We start from the raw sequence: 16,034 nt of genomic DNA, 5'->3' as shown, positions 1-16,034 counted from the left end.
TGTGAATCCCCCTCACACAGACACACATAAACAGACCACAAAGAATAATGATACTCTGCCTGCTTGTGAATCCCCCTCACACAGACACACGTAAACAGGCCACAAAGAATAATGATACTCTGCCTGCTTGTGAATCCCCCTCACACAGACACACGTAAACAGACCACAAAGAATAATGATACTCTGCCTGCTTGTGAATCCCCCTCACACAGACACACATAAACAGGCCACAAAGAATAATGATACTCTGCCTGCTTGTGAATCCCCCTCACACAGACACACGTAAACAGGCCACAAAGAATAATGATACTCTGCCTGCTTGTGAATCCCCCTCACAGACACACGTAAACAGGCCACAAAGAATAATGATACTCTGACAAATGCACAAGATGAAATCTCAATCAGAAGAGTGGGAAAAAACATTTCTCTATCAGGACACTCAAAATTGAGCTGAGATTCATCTCTTATCGTGACAACAGACACAACACACATCCAGCCAAGACAATGCTGAACTGGCTGGTAAAGAAATGATTTAGGCTTTTTCAAGTCTGTGAAAGTACTGAAAAATGGGTCGGAATACTTATGGACAAAACATTTTTAAGTTTGTTTATTTTCAATAAACTTGCACACATTTCTATAAATGCACGTTTGCTTTGTCCCCCTGAGGTAATGTGTGCAGATTGATGGCAAAAACAAAGGACATAATGAACAATAAACAAAGTCTATAACACAAGAAGATGTGGAGAAAGTGAAGGGGTCTGAATACTTTCCGAAAGCCCTGAATGTATAGTGCAGTTTGCAAGTTGCTTGTTTCCATGGTTTCCATGGTTTGGGGGCAGAGCAGGATACAATGATCCAGCCACCGACCAGTTTGGTTTCAGATGGACAAAGGGATCTCATCGCTTCTTGGCATGAGAACATTGTTACATGATACATTTCAGCCATTTAGCAGGCGCTCTCATCCGTGAGTGACTCATAGAACGTTTTCTATATTTTTTCATATAACTCGCCGGGCGAAAGCTTGTGCAGGAACACACGCACGTCTAACTCAGTTCATTTCATTTTTACTAACCCTAAACATTAATCCTAATCCTAACATTACATTAAACCCAAATTGGGATCCTAAACCCAGTTATACTCTGAACCTACCATTTAATCCTCAGGATTCTTTGTCCATTTGATTTCTGCCTGGTGCGTGTGTGCTTGTGTTAATACAATAGGACTAGTAGTGCACTGCTTTTCACCAGAACAAAGTCCCATTGGTCCTGGTTAAAAGCAGTACATGATTAGAGTCCCATTGGTCCTGGTTAAAAGCAGTGCACTACTAGAGTCCCATTGGTTCTGGTTAAAAGCAGTGCACTACTAGAGTCCCATTGGTCCTAATTAAAAGCAGTGCACTACTAGAGTCCCATTGGTTCTGGTTAAAAGCAGTGCACTACTAGAGTCCCATTGGTCCTAATTAAAAGCAGTGCACTACTAGAGTCCCATTGGTTCTGGTTAAAAGCAGTGCACTACTAGAGTCCCATTGGTTCTGGTTAAAAGCAGTGCACTACTTGAGTCCCATTGGTCCTAATTAAAAGCAGTGCACTACTAGAGTCCCATTGGTTCTGGTTAAAAGCAGTGCACTACTAGAGTCCATTGGTCCATTACCAGACATTTTAGATTGTATTTGTAGCATTGTGATATAAGACAATGTCCATAAAATAGTGGAATGCTTTTACACTGGAGTTCATCTACAAAAGCTGATCCTAAAATGGCAAATTTCAGTTGTCCGGTGTGTCTTCCATTGTGAAATGAAAAGGATGCACCTTCCCTCTCCTGCACAGTTGTCACTGAGACACACAATTATTGCTTCTCCTAAAACCAGAAGACGAGAGCCAGCGTAATCCCTCTTTCATTTCATCTTTGGCAAAATTCTACACCATGTCTGATCTTGTCAGAGAAGAAGCACTGAAAAGTGAGAAAACAAGCACTGAATAGTGAGAAAACAAGTACTGAACAGTGTACGGAGGAGCCATTGCTAACTAAACTCTGTGAAACAAACAAAACATGGATGCTGTTAGGTTTAGTTGTGGTTAAGTGTTAAACTTTGGGAAATGCTAAAAACACACAAACAGAAAGATTGCCTAACACAGGGATCAGAAGCTATTCTTTAATGCACGACTCGCCACTCCAGGCACTTTCCCAGCCCCAGGTCTTAGAAAACGACATTCTAGGAATTCTACAGACATCCAATTCTTCTGGGGAACTGCCCTGTCGGATTCCACCCATTGAATGGCCAGTCTATTCACTACACTGGCTACTGTAGCGAAAACGTGTGGCTTCAGGACAGATTCTAGTCTACCAGAGCACTTGAATGTACAACAAACAGTGCTAAATAGCATATCATTTTAGATTTCTAAAGATTGGTGTAGGTCAGTGTGTGTGTGTGTGTGTGTGTGTGTGTCAACGTAATTGTGTAAACAATGTTAAGAAGAAGAATACAGTATGTCAAAAACCTATGAATAATCCATGGTAACGCAAAGTCAGGAATTTTTCACGTTAAAATGTCTAATAGTAGGAAACTGTGTTTGGTACAAAGCTGTCCTCCCATAGAGTGAACAGATTGACATTTTAAAAATAAATCAATATCGCTGAAGAGCTCCAATTTCTTGAGGTTTATACTTGGTTTAACAAGGCTGCTACTGTGCCCAATGCTTTAACCAAACCAGTGCACTTAACCGCTTGGTAAGCGCATTTTTTATTTTCCATGGCTTTGAAAAAACCCCACAGTGCACATATAGGTGGCCATTTCAAAACGACTAAAACCAGGCAATGAAGAGTGTTGAAGCTGTGTCTAGGGAATAAAACTCCCAGGAAACACACAAATCATATCCTATCAAAATTTGGTGAAAGCTAATGTTCGGTGGTTGAAAAAAAAATGTTCGCCATTAATTTACTTCAAAATGGTCTGGGTGAAATAATGTGTCATAGCTACATATTCTGGTTCCTGAACGGGGGGATACTCACATTTCATTACACTATTAAAACAATTACACTACTTCTTACATTTCCTACCGAGATAGAAAGCAGCTCCCGTGCTCACTGTTTGCCTCCTAGCGGGCTTGCATGGATGATGCATTTTTATGCAATTTCATGATCCAGATATTGACTTGGGTATTATTTTGTAAAAAAAATGTATCCCTGTTTTTATACCTGATTTATAACTAAGGCTCTGCTTCATCGCCGTCAATTCAAGTGAATTAGGGACGGTTGATGTTGAGATGTTTCCAACGTAACACATTAAACTCTGTTCGGGTTCTTACCACACTCGCTGCTTGCTCAACCAAAAAGGCTCTACCAGAATCAATGTGCGTCGGTGGGAACACCGCTTCTATACAACCCTGTTTCCAAAAGTTGGGACGCTGCCTAAAATGTAAACAAAAACAGAACGCAAGGATGTGCAAATAATTTAAACCCTATATTCAATAGAAAATTGTACAAAGACCACATATCAGATGTTGAACCTGAGACATTTTATTGTTCCTTGAAAAACATATACCCACTATGAATGTGATGCCAGCAACCCGTTTCAGAAAAGTCGGGACAGAGGCCACAAAAGACTGGAAAAGTTATGTAATGCTAAAAAATGTATCCTGATGGTGTCACGGTTGTGGACGCAGGACACTGGTGCAGAGACATGGTCGTAAAAATCCATCTTTTAATGTGGTGAAAAGGAAAACCAAACCAAACCAGCAACCAAATGCGATTGAGCAGGAAGCACAAACAAACAAGCAAACAAACAATACTCCACACCAGGTGTGGACAAGAACTGAACTTAAATAGGATCACCAATTGGAGGCAAAGATGTTGCTGGTCCAAGGAGAAAGATGGATCATTTTGAATTAAAGTAATACAATGTAGGACGCAAAGTGAAATTCCAATTCAATAATTTTTAACTAAATATATATTTTTTAAATAAACTGAAAATAAATTATATATTTAGCTAAGTGTTTCATATTACATTCAGATAACTTCCTGAACTGAGTGATTTGAATTCTGAACAAACCCTACCCTGAAGAAGTCAGCTACAAACATCATATAGCCAGTACGGCATTATAGGGCAACATCACCACCTACTGGTTGCTATCAACATCACAGGCCTGTAGAATAGGCTCAACAAAATGTTTAGCTAAATTAACTGTTTATGTTAGGAAAAAGGGTAACAGAGTTTGCCACAAGAGGAATAAACAATATAAGCTTAAACCAAATCCTAGATCCTAACAGGGACTCTCTTTTGTTCTGGTTCCCTCTCTAAGAGCAGACAGATTATCCCTGGTCAAAACAATGCATTAGAATTTTCTATCAAGATTAGGAATTGTCCTATTCTTATTGGAGGATGTGTTCCAATGAAAATCTGGATAGGATTGGTTATCTGCAAGTGATAATCTGATATGACTAGTTCCTATAATAATCTTAAGAATCTTAAGAAATGTCCATGCAGAATCTCTCCAGTGTCCTTGGCATTTGCTTGTAGACTCTCCTCTTCAACTCATCCTACAGGTTTTCAGTGGGGTTTAGGTCAAAATCTTGATTCATGAACATCCTGCGTTAGACCCCCAACCATCTTCTGTTTGATGTGGAAAAAAGCTTTTATTTTTGTCGACACTGACCACAAAACTCACTTCCTATCAAAGTTACAATGAAGTTTAGACATGTCCTGGTATTGATGTTTGAAATCTTGATGAGAATGAGGCTTTCTTTTGGAAATAAATCCAAATATCTTGTTGGAAAGGTAGTGGAATCTTTTGTAGTTTCGAGGCTTGGTGACCCCAAGAATCAACCAACTTCTGCAATTCCATTTAGGTACTTCACATTATCATCATTGCCATAATAGTGGAGATGGGTTTCTTCAGATATGTAGCTACTTTTGCAGCCATTCCATAAATTAGAAAGGTGACAACCTTATTGACAGATGAAAAACGAATTCACATGTGTGTAATTTCAAACTGATACACCTGGGAAACATGATTGATCACTGAAGAGTTCCTAATGACTCAGATGAACTTGGTTTCATAGTTCATTAATAAGAATATCCAGGTGTGCCTATAATGTGACACATAATAATGTGTATTTCTCTTTGCAAAATTAGATATTAATCATAGGTTTTATGTACATATGCTTCATATTTTGATTGTAAGCTCAAGTTTATAAATAACAATAGAGTGTATTATTTTGTTTTGAATTCAGGAAGAGCAGCCATTGTTTAGCCGGTGGTTAATAAGGACCTTAATGAATTACCAAAGTATGGAGTATAATAACCTCTCTTTTATAGTTTAATTAATTACAACGTTTATCATGTGTAGTGGGGTCAAGCAATCAATTAAAAGCATGTGAAACGTGCGAACTCAGACTTTTGTCGCGATAACATTTGCCATTGTTCGGGTAATTAAAGCTTTCTCATAGCTACTGCCTGAAAGTTTGTGTATTTACGCACTGTGTTGTTTGGATGAGGAAGGGGACGCTCACGCAGACACTTGCACGAGCTCCTCTCACCTCCGGTGGCCAATAGGCGAGGTGCCAACTCAGCGTCTCACGTGATCCATTAAAAAAATATGTAGTTCGAATACCGCTCGAGCGTAGCCAGTTTCACCTCGTTAAATCAGTTATTATTTATGAAGCCATTCATTTTGTAACCTGTCTTGATTACACCATTCCACAATATGAATATTTGTCATGGTTTGTCAACCAAAGCCCGAGATGACTTCGTGATAAAGCGATTACAAAATCTTATTGTTATTGCGAAGATGTATTTAAAACAGTATAATTAGATTCAGAGTAGTTAGTGTTTTTGGCTTCGAGGACCGTAAATACAACTAATCAAATCGTCTCGAAAGTGATTGTGCAACAACCAGTATTAAAGATTCAAATAGCACATTTCTCATTTTTAAGTTGTTTATTACACTTTTCTCTTTTGGGTACAACATTAAATAAAAGTAACTGTGAAATATAAATTAATGTTTACACTGACAAAATTAATAAGTAATTAGTTGTTCTTATGGCCTATTTACATATATTTACAAAAATAAATTACGCAGCAATATATTACAATTTGATATTAAAATATACATTCCGCTTTTTAAAAATTTGGATGATGACAGTTTTTTTTAATTAATCTCCTTAATGGAGTCCTCTTCCTCTTCACTGCCGTCCTCTTCGTCATCACTGCTAGAGTCTTCGTAAAGGCAGATGGACGCTTGAACGGGATAGTTGCGCAGAAGCATCTCTGCTTCCTGGTACAGATAATCGAAGCACCTGGATTTGGGCCAAAACAACCTAGAACACGAGACAATCTGGGATTAGGATTTATAGAAAATACAAATGTGGATAAGGATGAGAGAAAGGGTAGACAGCCCATCTTGTTTATCCGTAGGCTACGCACAGCCAGAGAGGAAATTGCGACTTACTTTACTGGGTGTGTGATCTTTGGACTTTTGCTGTCTTTGCAGTCAGAAACTCCTTCAATCGGGATGGTGTAAGGCTGTGATGAGATAAAGATACGCTTGTTAGCATAAATCGATAGCATATGGTTGGCCTACGTGTAACTTAATTAATGTATTAGCAACTTTAATTAGTTAAATCCACACTCATTATTTCGTTTCAAAATTCAGCTGGTCTCCACTAACCGTGCGGGCTGCGGATCTGAGTTTCCTGTCGGCTTTGGCATCCCAGGGTCTCCACAAATTAGCGGGTTGTTGAGCAAAGTTTGCTCCTCCAGCAATTCCGTTAGTAGAAAATCCACAATGGGCGATGATATTCTCCATGGCTTCCGATAATAGTGTCACTGGAAAATCTTCTGAGAGTTTGTGACTAAGAGTGATGCCAGAGTTGAGTGGACGCCTTCTATATATCCGGCCAGGGAGCGCGTGCCAAATTGCGCTTTGACACTCCGAAAGTGTGGATGTGCCACAGCGCTAAGGTGTCAAGTCACACTTTGGCAAACTTGCTCCATGTGCGTGTGCAGACGGGGCTTGTTTGGGAATATAGTTTAAACATCTGTTGCTGGATATTTTAGAAGTTTCGGAGACTATCTGCCAAATTCGTTGTGTGAATAGGCTTAGACCTATAAATGATTTGGCCTAACATATGATTTGGCCAATTTGGATTGAGACCCGTTGAAGTTTTTTTTAGGCAATTTTGAGTATTTGTAGCCTATTTAAACGAGGGATAGGCATACAATAGGCAACTTGTGTTTATAATAAGTAGCATAATTAGTAGGCCTAGTGGTAGTAGCGAAGTATTTGTAAAAAATAACAGCTAGGCCTACGTGATAAATCGTCTAAGCATGTAATGGCAAACATACCAGTTTTAGTTTACGTAATCACCATGACAGCCTGTGTTCGTTATCTGCAATGTGTTCTCCATTGACCCATTTGCTTTTCAAGTGTGAAATAGCACGTGCCGATATGTGGACAGGGTCAAGCTGCGCTCTGCGACCAAGAAAGGGAGGGGGGACTTCTGGAGGACGGCACGCGTTAGGTTTCTTTTTGCAGACCATTGTATCTCAGGCCATTTACGGTTTACCTTTACGACAAATGTTGTGTCATCATATCGGAAAAAAACAAACCTCTTCACCTTTTGTGCTTCTAATTAATTAACAGTGGGTCTATTGCGAATTAGCCCAGCAAGGGGTGGAAGAGCAAACATCGCAATGTACGTTAGTTACATCAGTTCAGAAATATCAAACAAAGCCACAAAAACAACGCTAAAGCTATTAGGACAAAAAAAAAAAGCACAACCACCCCAAGATAGCGAAAATAGTGTATTATAACTAGTTTGAAAGTATACAAGTTGAATACATTACGTCTTGACGAAACATTCTAATGCTTTATTGCCTTTATGATTCAATTGTTAAATTCACCCCCCCCCCCCCAAAACTGCTTCTCCTCCTTGCTCATTTGAAATGATACAAAACTCTTAAAATTAACACTGAAAAGTTAATCACAGTAGATGGATACAGATGTGTGACAAAAAATAAAAAACTACATAGCGAAAGGTGTTAGGCCACTGAAACAGGTCCTACTCGGACTCAAACCTGGGTCTTGAACCTGAGGCTAAAACCCATGGGCTCTAGCGTCTGTCGCTTGAGCGCCTCTTGAGGCAGTGGCATCAGTGAGGGAGGTTTTCACTCATAGCACAGCGTGCGTGGTGCGTTATACACACTCTGTTACACCTCCACGATGAGCCAGAACAGCGTTACAAAGATTCTAAAAGTCTCTCCAAAAATATATATTGCCTCATTTGGTGTTTTGATGATGGTGGCGGACAGCTCTGTCCAACATGCGCATTTAAAATCTCCCATAGGTGTTCAACTGGGTTGAGATCTGATGACTGCCAAGGCCATAACATGATTCCAATCATTTTCAAATTCACTCGCATCATTTTCCATAATTGATCTGGAGGGTGACACAGGCATGCTGGGAGTCAATGCACTTCAACACCAATCCGTCTGGGTTTTGAGGTTCCCAGAGTGTTATCTGCTATCGCCTGCAGCTGAGAGCGTTCATCCCAAATGGCAACCCTTTTCCCATTTAGTGCACCACTGTTTGACCAAAGCACTGTTGGGCCTGGCCCAAAGTAGTTCGCTGATTCTTATTTTCAAAGGGGCGAATACGTTGGACCCTAACTGTGCAGTCCGGTCCTGCCTGTCTCGAGGATTTTAACGTCTGGTCAACAAACGGCTAACCAGCCGCCTTGAGTCTGGTTTTGGTCAAGCTTCCGAGCTGTTCATGGGTGTATCTCAGTGTCTCTAAAGGTCGTAGACTGTTGTGGCTGTTTTCATTGATTGGGCTAAAGTCTTTGATGCCCTCGACTGTATTGTCCTAATCAATGTACTTTGTAACCGTATGTCCTCAGAGGATTCTCTGGCTTGGTTTCTAAATGTTTCATCTGACTACATTTTTGACCGACATGGTATGTAAACTGATCTTGGATGAACGTAGTGTGTAAACAAGGAGTTTTGAACTCCTTTCCAGTGTTTCAGAGGGAGACATGTCTGTGGTATTGTGCTGTCTGCCTAGAGGAGAGTGACATTGGTCTGTGTGAGCCAGCATCACACCAATGCCCAGTTATCATTAACTAACCCAGTCACAGTTTCTGACCTGATGCGTCGAATGGACAGAAATACCCCTGCATGGACGCTGGCTGTGCTATCACCTACGATCACAGAGTGCCGGCCAGCAACCTCTGGGTGTTGAATCGCTCCTGTTTGTCAGCACCCACCTAGCGGTTCACCAAGCGTGGCTGACCTTTGACCTTTGGAATCCACCTGGTCACCGCTGTGATGTAGGCTGAAACCGGTATTACATTTCAGAAGTGGAAACTTGTGACCTCGTCGTCCTCCTCCGGTCGTCTTTCCCAGGGTGTCTGGGTGTTACCGTGGGAACTGGGAACCCTGTTCTGTGTTCAGTCAGATGTGGGCATGGTTGGGGTGTGAAGGCTGCACACCTCCGGGGGTGGAACCAAAGGCCACTCTGGAGGAGCCCGGAGCTGGCCCATGCACTGAACACGTCGTCGACCCGATGACCTGGTACTGAGGAGGTCATGGGAAAAGATTGCACAAGGCAGATATGTCGATATTAACCGTCAGCTGTAGGCTTCTGTTTGGACATACATTTGCCACACAGGTCCTTGGGCTTTGACCAGCTGACCCACTCATCCTGTCGCTGCCATTCTTTCTTTGTCTCTCGTTCTCTTTTTTTCTCCTTTGCTCTCTTTCTCTCTTTCCAATTCGCTCTTTCACACTCCCTGTCTATCTTTTGCTCTCTCTTTTTCTCTGTTTCTAAGTCCTTCTTTCACACTTCCTGTCTATCTTTTGCTCTCTCTGTTTCTAACTCCCTCTTTCACACTCTCTGTCTCTATCTTTCGCTCTCTCTTTTTCTTTCCTCTACAAGGTTGTGTTTCCTTATTTTGTCTTTGTAATCCCAATGTCATAATCTAACATGGTTAAGTACTCGATTAAACTAGGAATTTGATTAACATTGAGATCTGCCCGTCAATCTTTTCCCATGGGTAGGGGTGAGGGCTGCTGATTTTTGGGTGTAGTCGCGCTGCCTGCATGGGTGTGAAGCATGCACACCTCCGGCTTTGAAGACCATGCAACACAGAGTGTGCCGCTGAAGAGACACGGCCTCCCTGTGACCCGCAGCATCTCAGAACCAGAGAGCTAACGATTACCATGGCCTAATAGATAACTATCAGTATGTTTCCTCGGACCAAAAACTATATTTTGTTATTCAAAAAAGTCCCAGACTGCATCTTTAAATCAGAATTAGCTGGTACATTTGGAGAACATGGCTTTCTGCTAGTGTGAACCTGCGCCTGGCTAGGTGTGACCAGTTGGGTGTTACTGGCTTGTTGAGTGTGGGCAGTGGGAGGGTGTGAATCATTTGCACTTGCCCGGCCAGGGCGACAGAGCGGGACGGCCATGCTGCAAGTCACTGCCGTGGAACGCCATGCATTCTGGGGGGTTTAAGTTCCCGGAGTCTCACCCATTATCTCCTGTAGCAGCAAGTTGGACTCCTAAATGGCACACTTTTCCCCTATTATGTGCACTTCTTTTCCCCGTATTTAATGCACTCTTCCCCCAATTTAGTACACTCCTTTTCCTCTATTTAGTGCACAAATTTTTCTCTATTTAATGCACTCCTTTTCCTCTATTTAGTGCACATCTTTTGTCCAGTTTCTTATGGGTCCTGCTAAATGAATGGAGGAGTTTTTGTGTGGGGAATGAGAGGACGTAAGGACTCATTCTAAGATGCAATTAATTCATCCACATATAAAGTCTTAATGTGTCGTTACGGGTGGAAGTAATGGCATGAGGATTCTGCAGATATTTGCTATGAAGACTTGATTTGTTCAATATTTCATAGCATTAGTGAGGGAAACATTTTCTAGGCGTGTGACTTGATTGGACCTCGTTGGTTGAATTTGAAAACCCTCTGTTCATACCGTTTGATGAGACAGTTTCATGGGGTAGTAGAGTAATTGACAGTTTCATGCAGAAGCAGTGTTGCTACTAGTCAAAAAGCGAGCCCCCGCGTAATAACCTGGCAAATTGCAATATCGCAGAATCTTGTACAGACTATATTACCTAATTTTGCTGTAGCTATCTGCTGTAGAGGGGTCATGTGGGTAGCTCGATTGTATTTTAATGGCCTGGCATCTTTGTGGAAGCCGTGACTAATCAATGGGAACCTTCTTATATTTAGCTGGTAAATGCTTCAGTCCCAGTGTTGCTGAGTGGAGCTTGTTGCAGCAGGATCATACAAAAACATGTAGAAAGTCATTGTTGTGTAATTGCCATTTTGTTTTCAGCTTTCTAGGTGAGTAGGATATCATTTATTTTTCTTGCTATAATTGTTAACACCAGAGGGAGCTAGATAATGGAAAGTAACGTGTCTGCCCTCTTGCACATTTGAGTTGTAATGCTCCCTTTCCTCCTCTGGAGGGCGGTGTTGCACTTCGAGACAACATCTTCGCAAGCTGTCGTTTGGTTTGGTTAGACGTGTGATGTGTCGTTTTGGATTTGATACCAGCTTTAGCGTTAACTCCTACTACTGTCTACTGTTGTAGCACAGTGATGGAACTGTCGCTCAGTTTGACCGAGAAATATTCTACTTTACATTGCTGGACATCAAACTCACAGCCAGAAAGACATGCGCACCACAAATGATCTTTTGTATCCCCAACCTTAACCAAACAGCCCCTCCTTCAGTGCCATTGTTCGGTTTCAGCGAAACAGTGTCTCGTATGTCTCTGTTTTCTAAACAACCGGATGTGTGGACTACAGTCAGGGGTTCAACTCACGCCTGCGACTTTATGTTCGACTTTAAACCAGATGATTACCAAAAATCACATTTTCACCCCCCCGCCCTATAATATGGCAACGTTTGTGGTTTTTTGTCTGTGTAATCTATTGGAAACAAAAAATGGAGTGGTAAATGTTTCTGCTTATATCTTTTTGAAAAAAGCACTTTGTTGTGCTGCAGAACAGATGCACATCCACTAAGCCAAGGATCAAAAAGTGTGCAAGAGAGAGGGGGTTATTTTTAGCACACCGAGAGCAGCTGTGAGGGCAAGCACCTGTTGCGGAACCTGTGAGATGGTGGTGAAGATGATGAGGAGGAAGACGACAATGTTTGTGATGATGTCAAAGAGGATGGTGATAAACGACGAAGATGATGATGTAGACGATGGCCACGGTGATGGTTCTGTGGACGATGATAACGACGGCGTTCCTCTGCTGATGTGGAAAATGCCAGATTGGTGATCAACACCAACGAAAGAGCGAGCAAGAAATTGAGGGTTGAGAAAAAAAAAAATGAAGAAGACGGGAGAAAAAATACAAACTGTGAATCTTTTAATGGAGCCAGACCAACTTGTTATCTGTCTGACAGGAGAGAGCGACCTGTTCCCCTCAGCCACACTATCGTCTTTCTGTTACACCCGCCTCTGCTGCATCTGGCTCTTGTTCTTTTTGTTTTGAACACCTTGCTGTTACATTTCACCCTCCACAAAGGGTTTGATATCCTCCTCTGTGTGTGTGTGTGTGTGTGTGTGGGGGCTAGTTTTTCTGTGTGCGTGGATGTGTGTGCTCCAGATAATTACAATCTTGGCAAGGTTTGCCAGGTGATTACCCCGATAATCCCCTATCTCATTTGATAAGTCACGCATTGATTTAAGTCAGACTTGGAGCCTAATGGAGTATCTTTTCCAGTGCTACAGTGATTTGTAGGCCCGGGGCCGGAAAAACAGTCGCTCTCCTCCCTTTTCAGCTGACGGAAGAGGGATGAGGGAAGAGGGATGAGTTTGTCTGAATTCAAACACTAAATCTTGGCAGCAACCCGCACACTAAGGTTGCCAGGGTTACGTGAGTAACGTCAGGGCCTGTGACTCTCCTCTCTTCATCTCTTCTCTTGGTTATTCATCTCTGCTGTTGTTTCTTCATCTCTTCTCTTGGTTATTCATCTCTGCTGTTGTTTCTTCATCTCTTCTCTTGGTTATTCATCTCTGCTGTTGTTTCTTCATCTCTTCTCTTGGTTATTCATCTCTGCTGTTGTTTCTTCATCTCTTCTCTTGGTTATTCATATCTGCTGTTGTTTCTTCATCTCTTCTCTTGGTTATTCACCTCTGCTGTTGTTTCTTCATCTCTTCTTTTCTTAATCTCTTCTGTAATTTCTTCATTTCTTCTGTTCTCTGTCTCTGCAGTTCTTTCATCTGTTCTTTCTTCATTAGTTATTTTCTTTTTCTTTTCTTATATCAGCTCTTCTCTCATTAATCTTTTCTTTTTCTTTATATTTGTTTCTTCTTCCTTCTATGCTCTTTATCTCTTCTGTTGTTTCTTCTCTTATGTTCTTTATCCGTTCTTTCTTTCATTTTGTCAGTTGCTCTTTCTTCATTTTGTTAGTTCTGTTTCTCTTCTATTCTTCTCTTATAAAGGTCTATGGACCTTTGTGTCTTGAATAAAGTTGATTGATTGATTATGCTGATCATCTCTTCTGTTCTTCACCTCTTTTGTTCTTTCTTAATCTCTTCTTTTCTTTCTTCTCTTATATTATTAATCTCTTCGGTTATTTCTTCATCTATTTAGTGTACTCCTTTCCTTCTATTTAGTGCACTCATTTCCCTCTATTTAGTGCACTCCGTTCCCTCTATTTAGTGCACTCCTTTCCCTCTATTTAGTGCACTCCTTTCCCTCTATTTTGTGCACTCCTTTCCCTCTATTTAGTGCACTCCTTTCCCTCTATTTAGTGCACTCCTTTCCCTCTATTTTGTGCACTCCTTTCCCTCTATTTAGTGCACTCCTTTCCCTCTATTTTGTGCACTCCTTTCCCTCTATTTAGTGCACTCCTTTCCCTCTATTTAGTGCACTCCTTTCCCTCTATTCTGTGCATTACTTTTGTCCAGTTTCTCCCCATAAGACCGGGTTTGATTTTTCTCTCCTGTTCTTCTTCTGTTCTGTTCCTTTGTCATATATTCTGCTTTTCCTTCATGTCTTTTGTTCTTCATCCCTTTGTTCTTCATCTCTGCTGTTCCTTATCTCTCCTATTATTTTTCATCTCATCCTTCCTTCCTTAATTTCTTCTCTTAATGTTGTTCTTCAATACCTTAGTTCTTTCTCTTGTGTTCCTCATCTCTTCTGTTCTTTCCGTATCTCTTCTGTTCCTCATCTCTTCTGTTCTTTCCTTATCTCTTGTGTTCCTCATCTCTTGTGTTCTTTCATTATCTCTTGTGTTCCTCATCTCTTGTGTTCTTTCATTATCTCTTGTGTTCCACATCTCTTGTGTTCTTTCATTATCTCTTGTGTTCCTCATCTCTTGTGTTCTTTCATTATCTCTTGTGTTCCTCATCTCTTGTGTTCTTTCATTATCTCTTGTGTTCCTCATCTCTTGTGTTCTTTCATTATCTCTTGTGTTCCTCATCTCTTGTGTTCTTTCATTATCTCTTGTGTTCCTCATCTCTTCTGTTCTTTCATTATCTCTTGTGTTCCTCATCTCTTGTGTTCTTTCATTATCTCTTGTGTTCCTCATCTCTTGTGTTCTTTCATTATCTCTTGTGTTCCTCATCTCTTGTGTTCTTTCATTATCTCTTGTGTTCCTCATCTCTTGTGTTCTTTCATTATCTCTTGTGTTCCTCATCTCTTGTGTTCTTTCATTATCTCTTGTGTTCCTCATCTCTTGTGTTCTTTCATTATCTCTTGTGTTCCTCATCTCTTCTGTTCTTTCTTAATCTCTTCCATTAGATAAAAGGATACACAGACCAAAATTTACACTTTCACAAGCAAGGGCCACACTTCAGTGCGGATACACACACACACACACACACACACACAGTGGCCTTACATTTATGCCTAAACTTAACCTAGATCTAATCTCTAACCCAAACCTAACCTCAACGTCAGTAGCCTAACATACCTACACTTAATATATCCGTAACGCCTAATCCAAAACCAAACTCATAGTGCCTAAACTTTACCTGAATTCTAACACTCTCCCTAATTGTAAGTTTAACCCCTAAACCTAACACAGATGCCGGAATTGGACATGTCCTCATGGGGACTGTTATAAGGGTTTTGAAGGCTTCTGGGCCTAATGTGACCTGTTAAACCAAACACACACACACCTGTTTGTTATTCACCTGTCTCCCTCGATCAATAAAGTTCATTTGTGCTGATGCCTTCTTAGAAGACCTAAGGAGAAAGCAGTCAGTCACAGCTGAGCCTGATACACACACATACGTACACACACACACACACACACACACACACACACAGCTATCTAAATTCTACTTTTACTAATCCTGACCCTTAACCTTGCCTTATCATACCAACAATTCATAGCCCAAATTCTAATCTTAACCAGAGCTTTGAATGTTTCCCTAAACCAAGCGTTTAGGCCCAACAAATTGCCTTTTTCAACATTAGGCACATTAGGCACGCCTGAAAGGCGAGACTCAACACAGACACCAGCAAACGTTTTAACTTCCCAAAAGGAACATTCGAGCTAGAACATGGATGGGGCGTGGGGACAGAAGACGTGGGGTTACACTGAAATGCAACGCCACCCAATGGGAGACCCCAACGGGTTTCACATTAGATTTGTGCTCCAGCGTGTCCTGGGTTTCATTTTGGCAGAGGAATGAGCCAGCGCTAAAATGCTGGTGGAGGTCTTGCGCCTCTTCACAGGATATGATCTCAAAGGGATCATGGAGCATCGACACCTACATATAAAAGTACCAGCACTCAAAATCTGGTGGTTGAAACCCTAAACGCTGACTGGCGTAAAGCCATTGTATATCAGATATTATAAACTGGTGTTCATACTGTTAGTGTTGATTGGCTGAAAGTGGTATAAAAAAAAAAGTAAAATGTAACATTTATTATTATTCTTGAATAATATTGAGTCCTGGTTGGCTCTCTGTTCCCCACATATAACGTCTTACGTTAGACCAGGATTTTATGGGGAGTGAAATGTCATTTAGGACGCAGTTCTAAC

The 16,034-nt window shown here is 41.1% G+C and overlaps 1 protein-coding gene across 1 annotated transcript; it reads right to left on the bottom strand.

The window, feature by feature from the left end:
* Positions 1-6,040: 6,040 nt before the first annotated feature.
* On the bottom strand, positions 6,041-6,878 carry LOC105021680 (protein ripply2). The gene is made up of 3 exons (XM_010889489.3): positions 6,666-6,878; positions 6,447-6,520; positions 6,041-6,315 (listed from the first exon to the last, which is right to left on the bottom strand). Exons 1-3 carry the CDS (start codon positions 6,801-6,803, stop codon positions 6,147-6,149), a joined length of 381 nt encoding a protein of 126 aa, XP_010887791.1. The 5' UTR covers positions 6,804-6,878; the 3' UTR covers positions 6,041-6,146.
* Positions 6,879-16,034: the final 9,156 nt, after the last annotated feature.

The sequence above is a fragment of the Esox lucius genome, chromosome 14, assembly GCF_011004845.1.
Source record: "Esox lucius isolate fEsoLuc1 chromosome 14, fEsoLuc1.pri, whole genome shotgun sequence".
NCBI lineage: Eukaryota > Metazoa > Chordata > Actinopteri > Esociformes > Esocidae > Esox > Esox lucius.
This window is presented reverse-complemented; position numbering and strand designations above follow the sequence as displayed.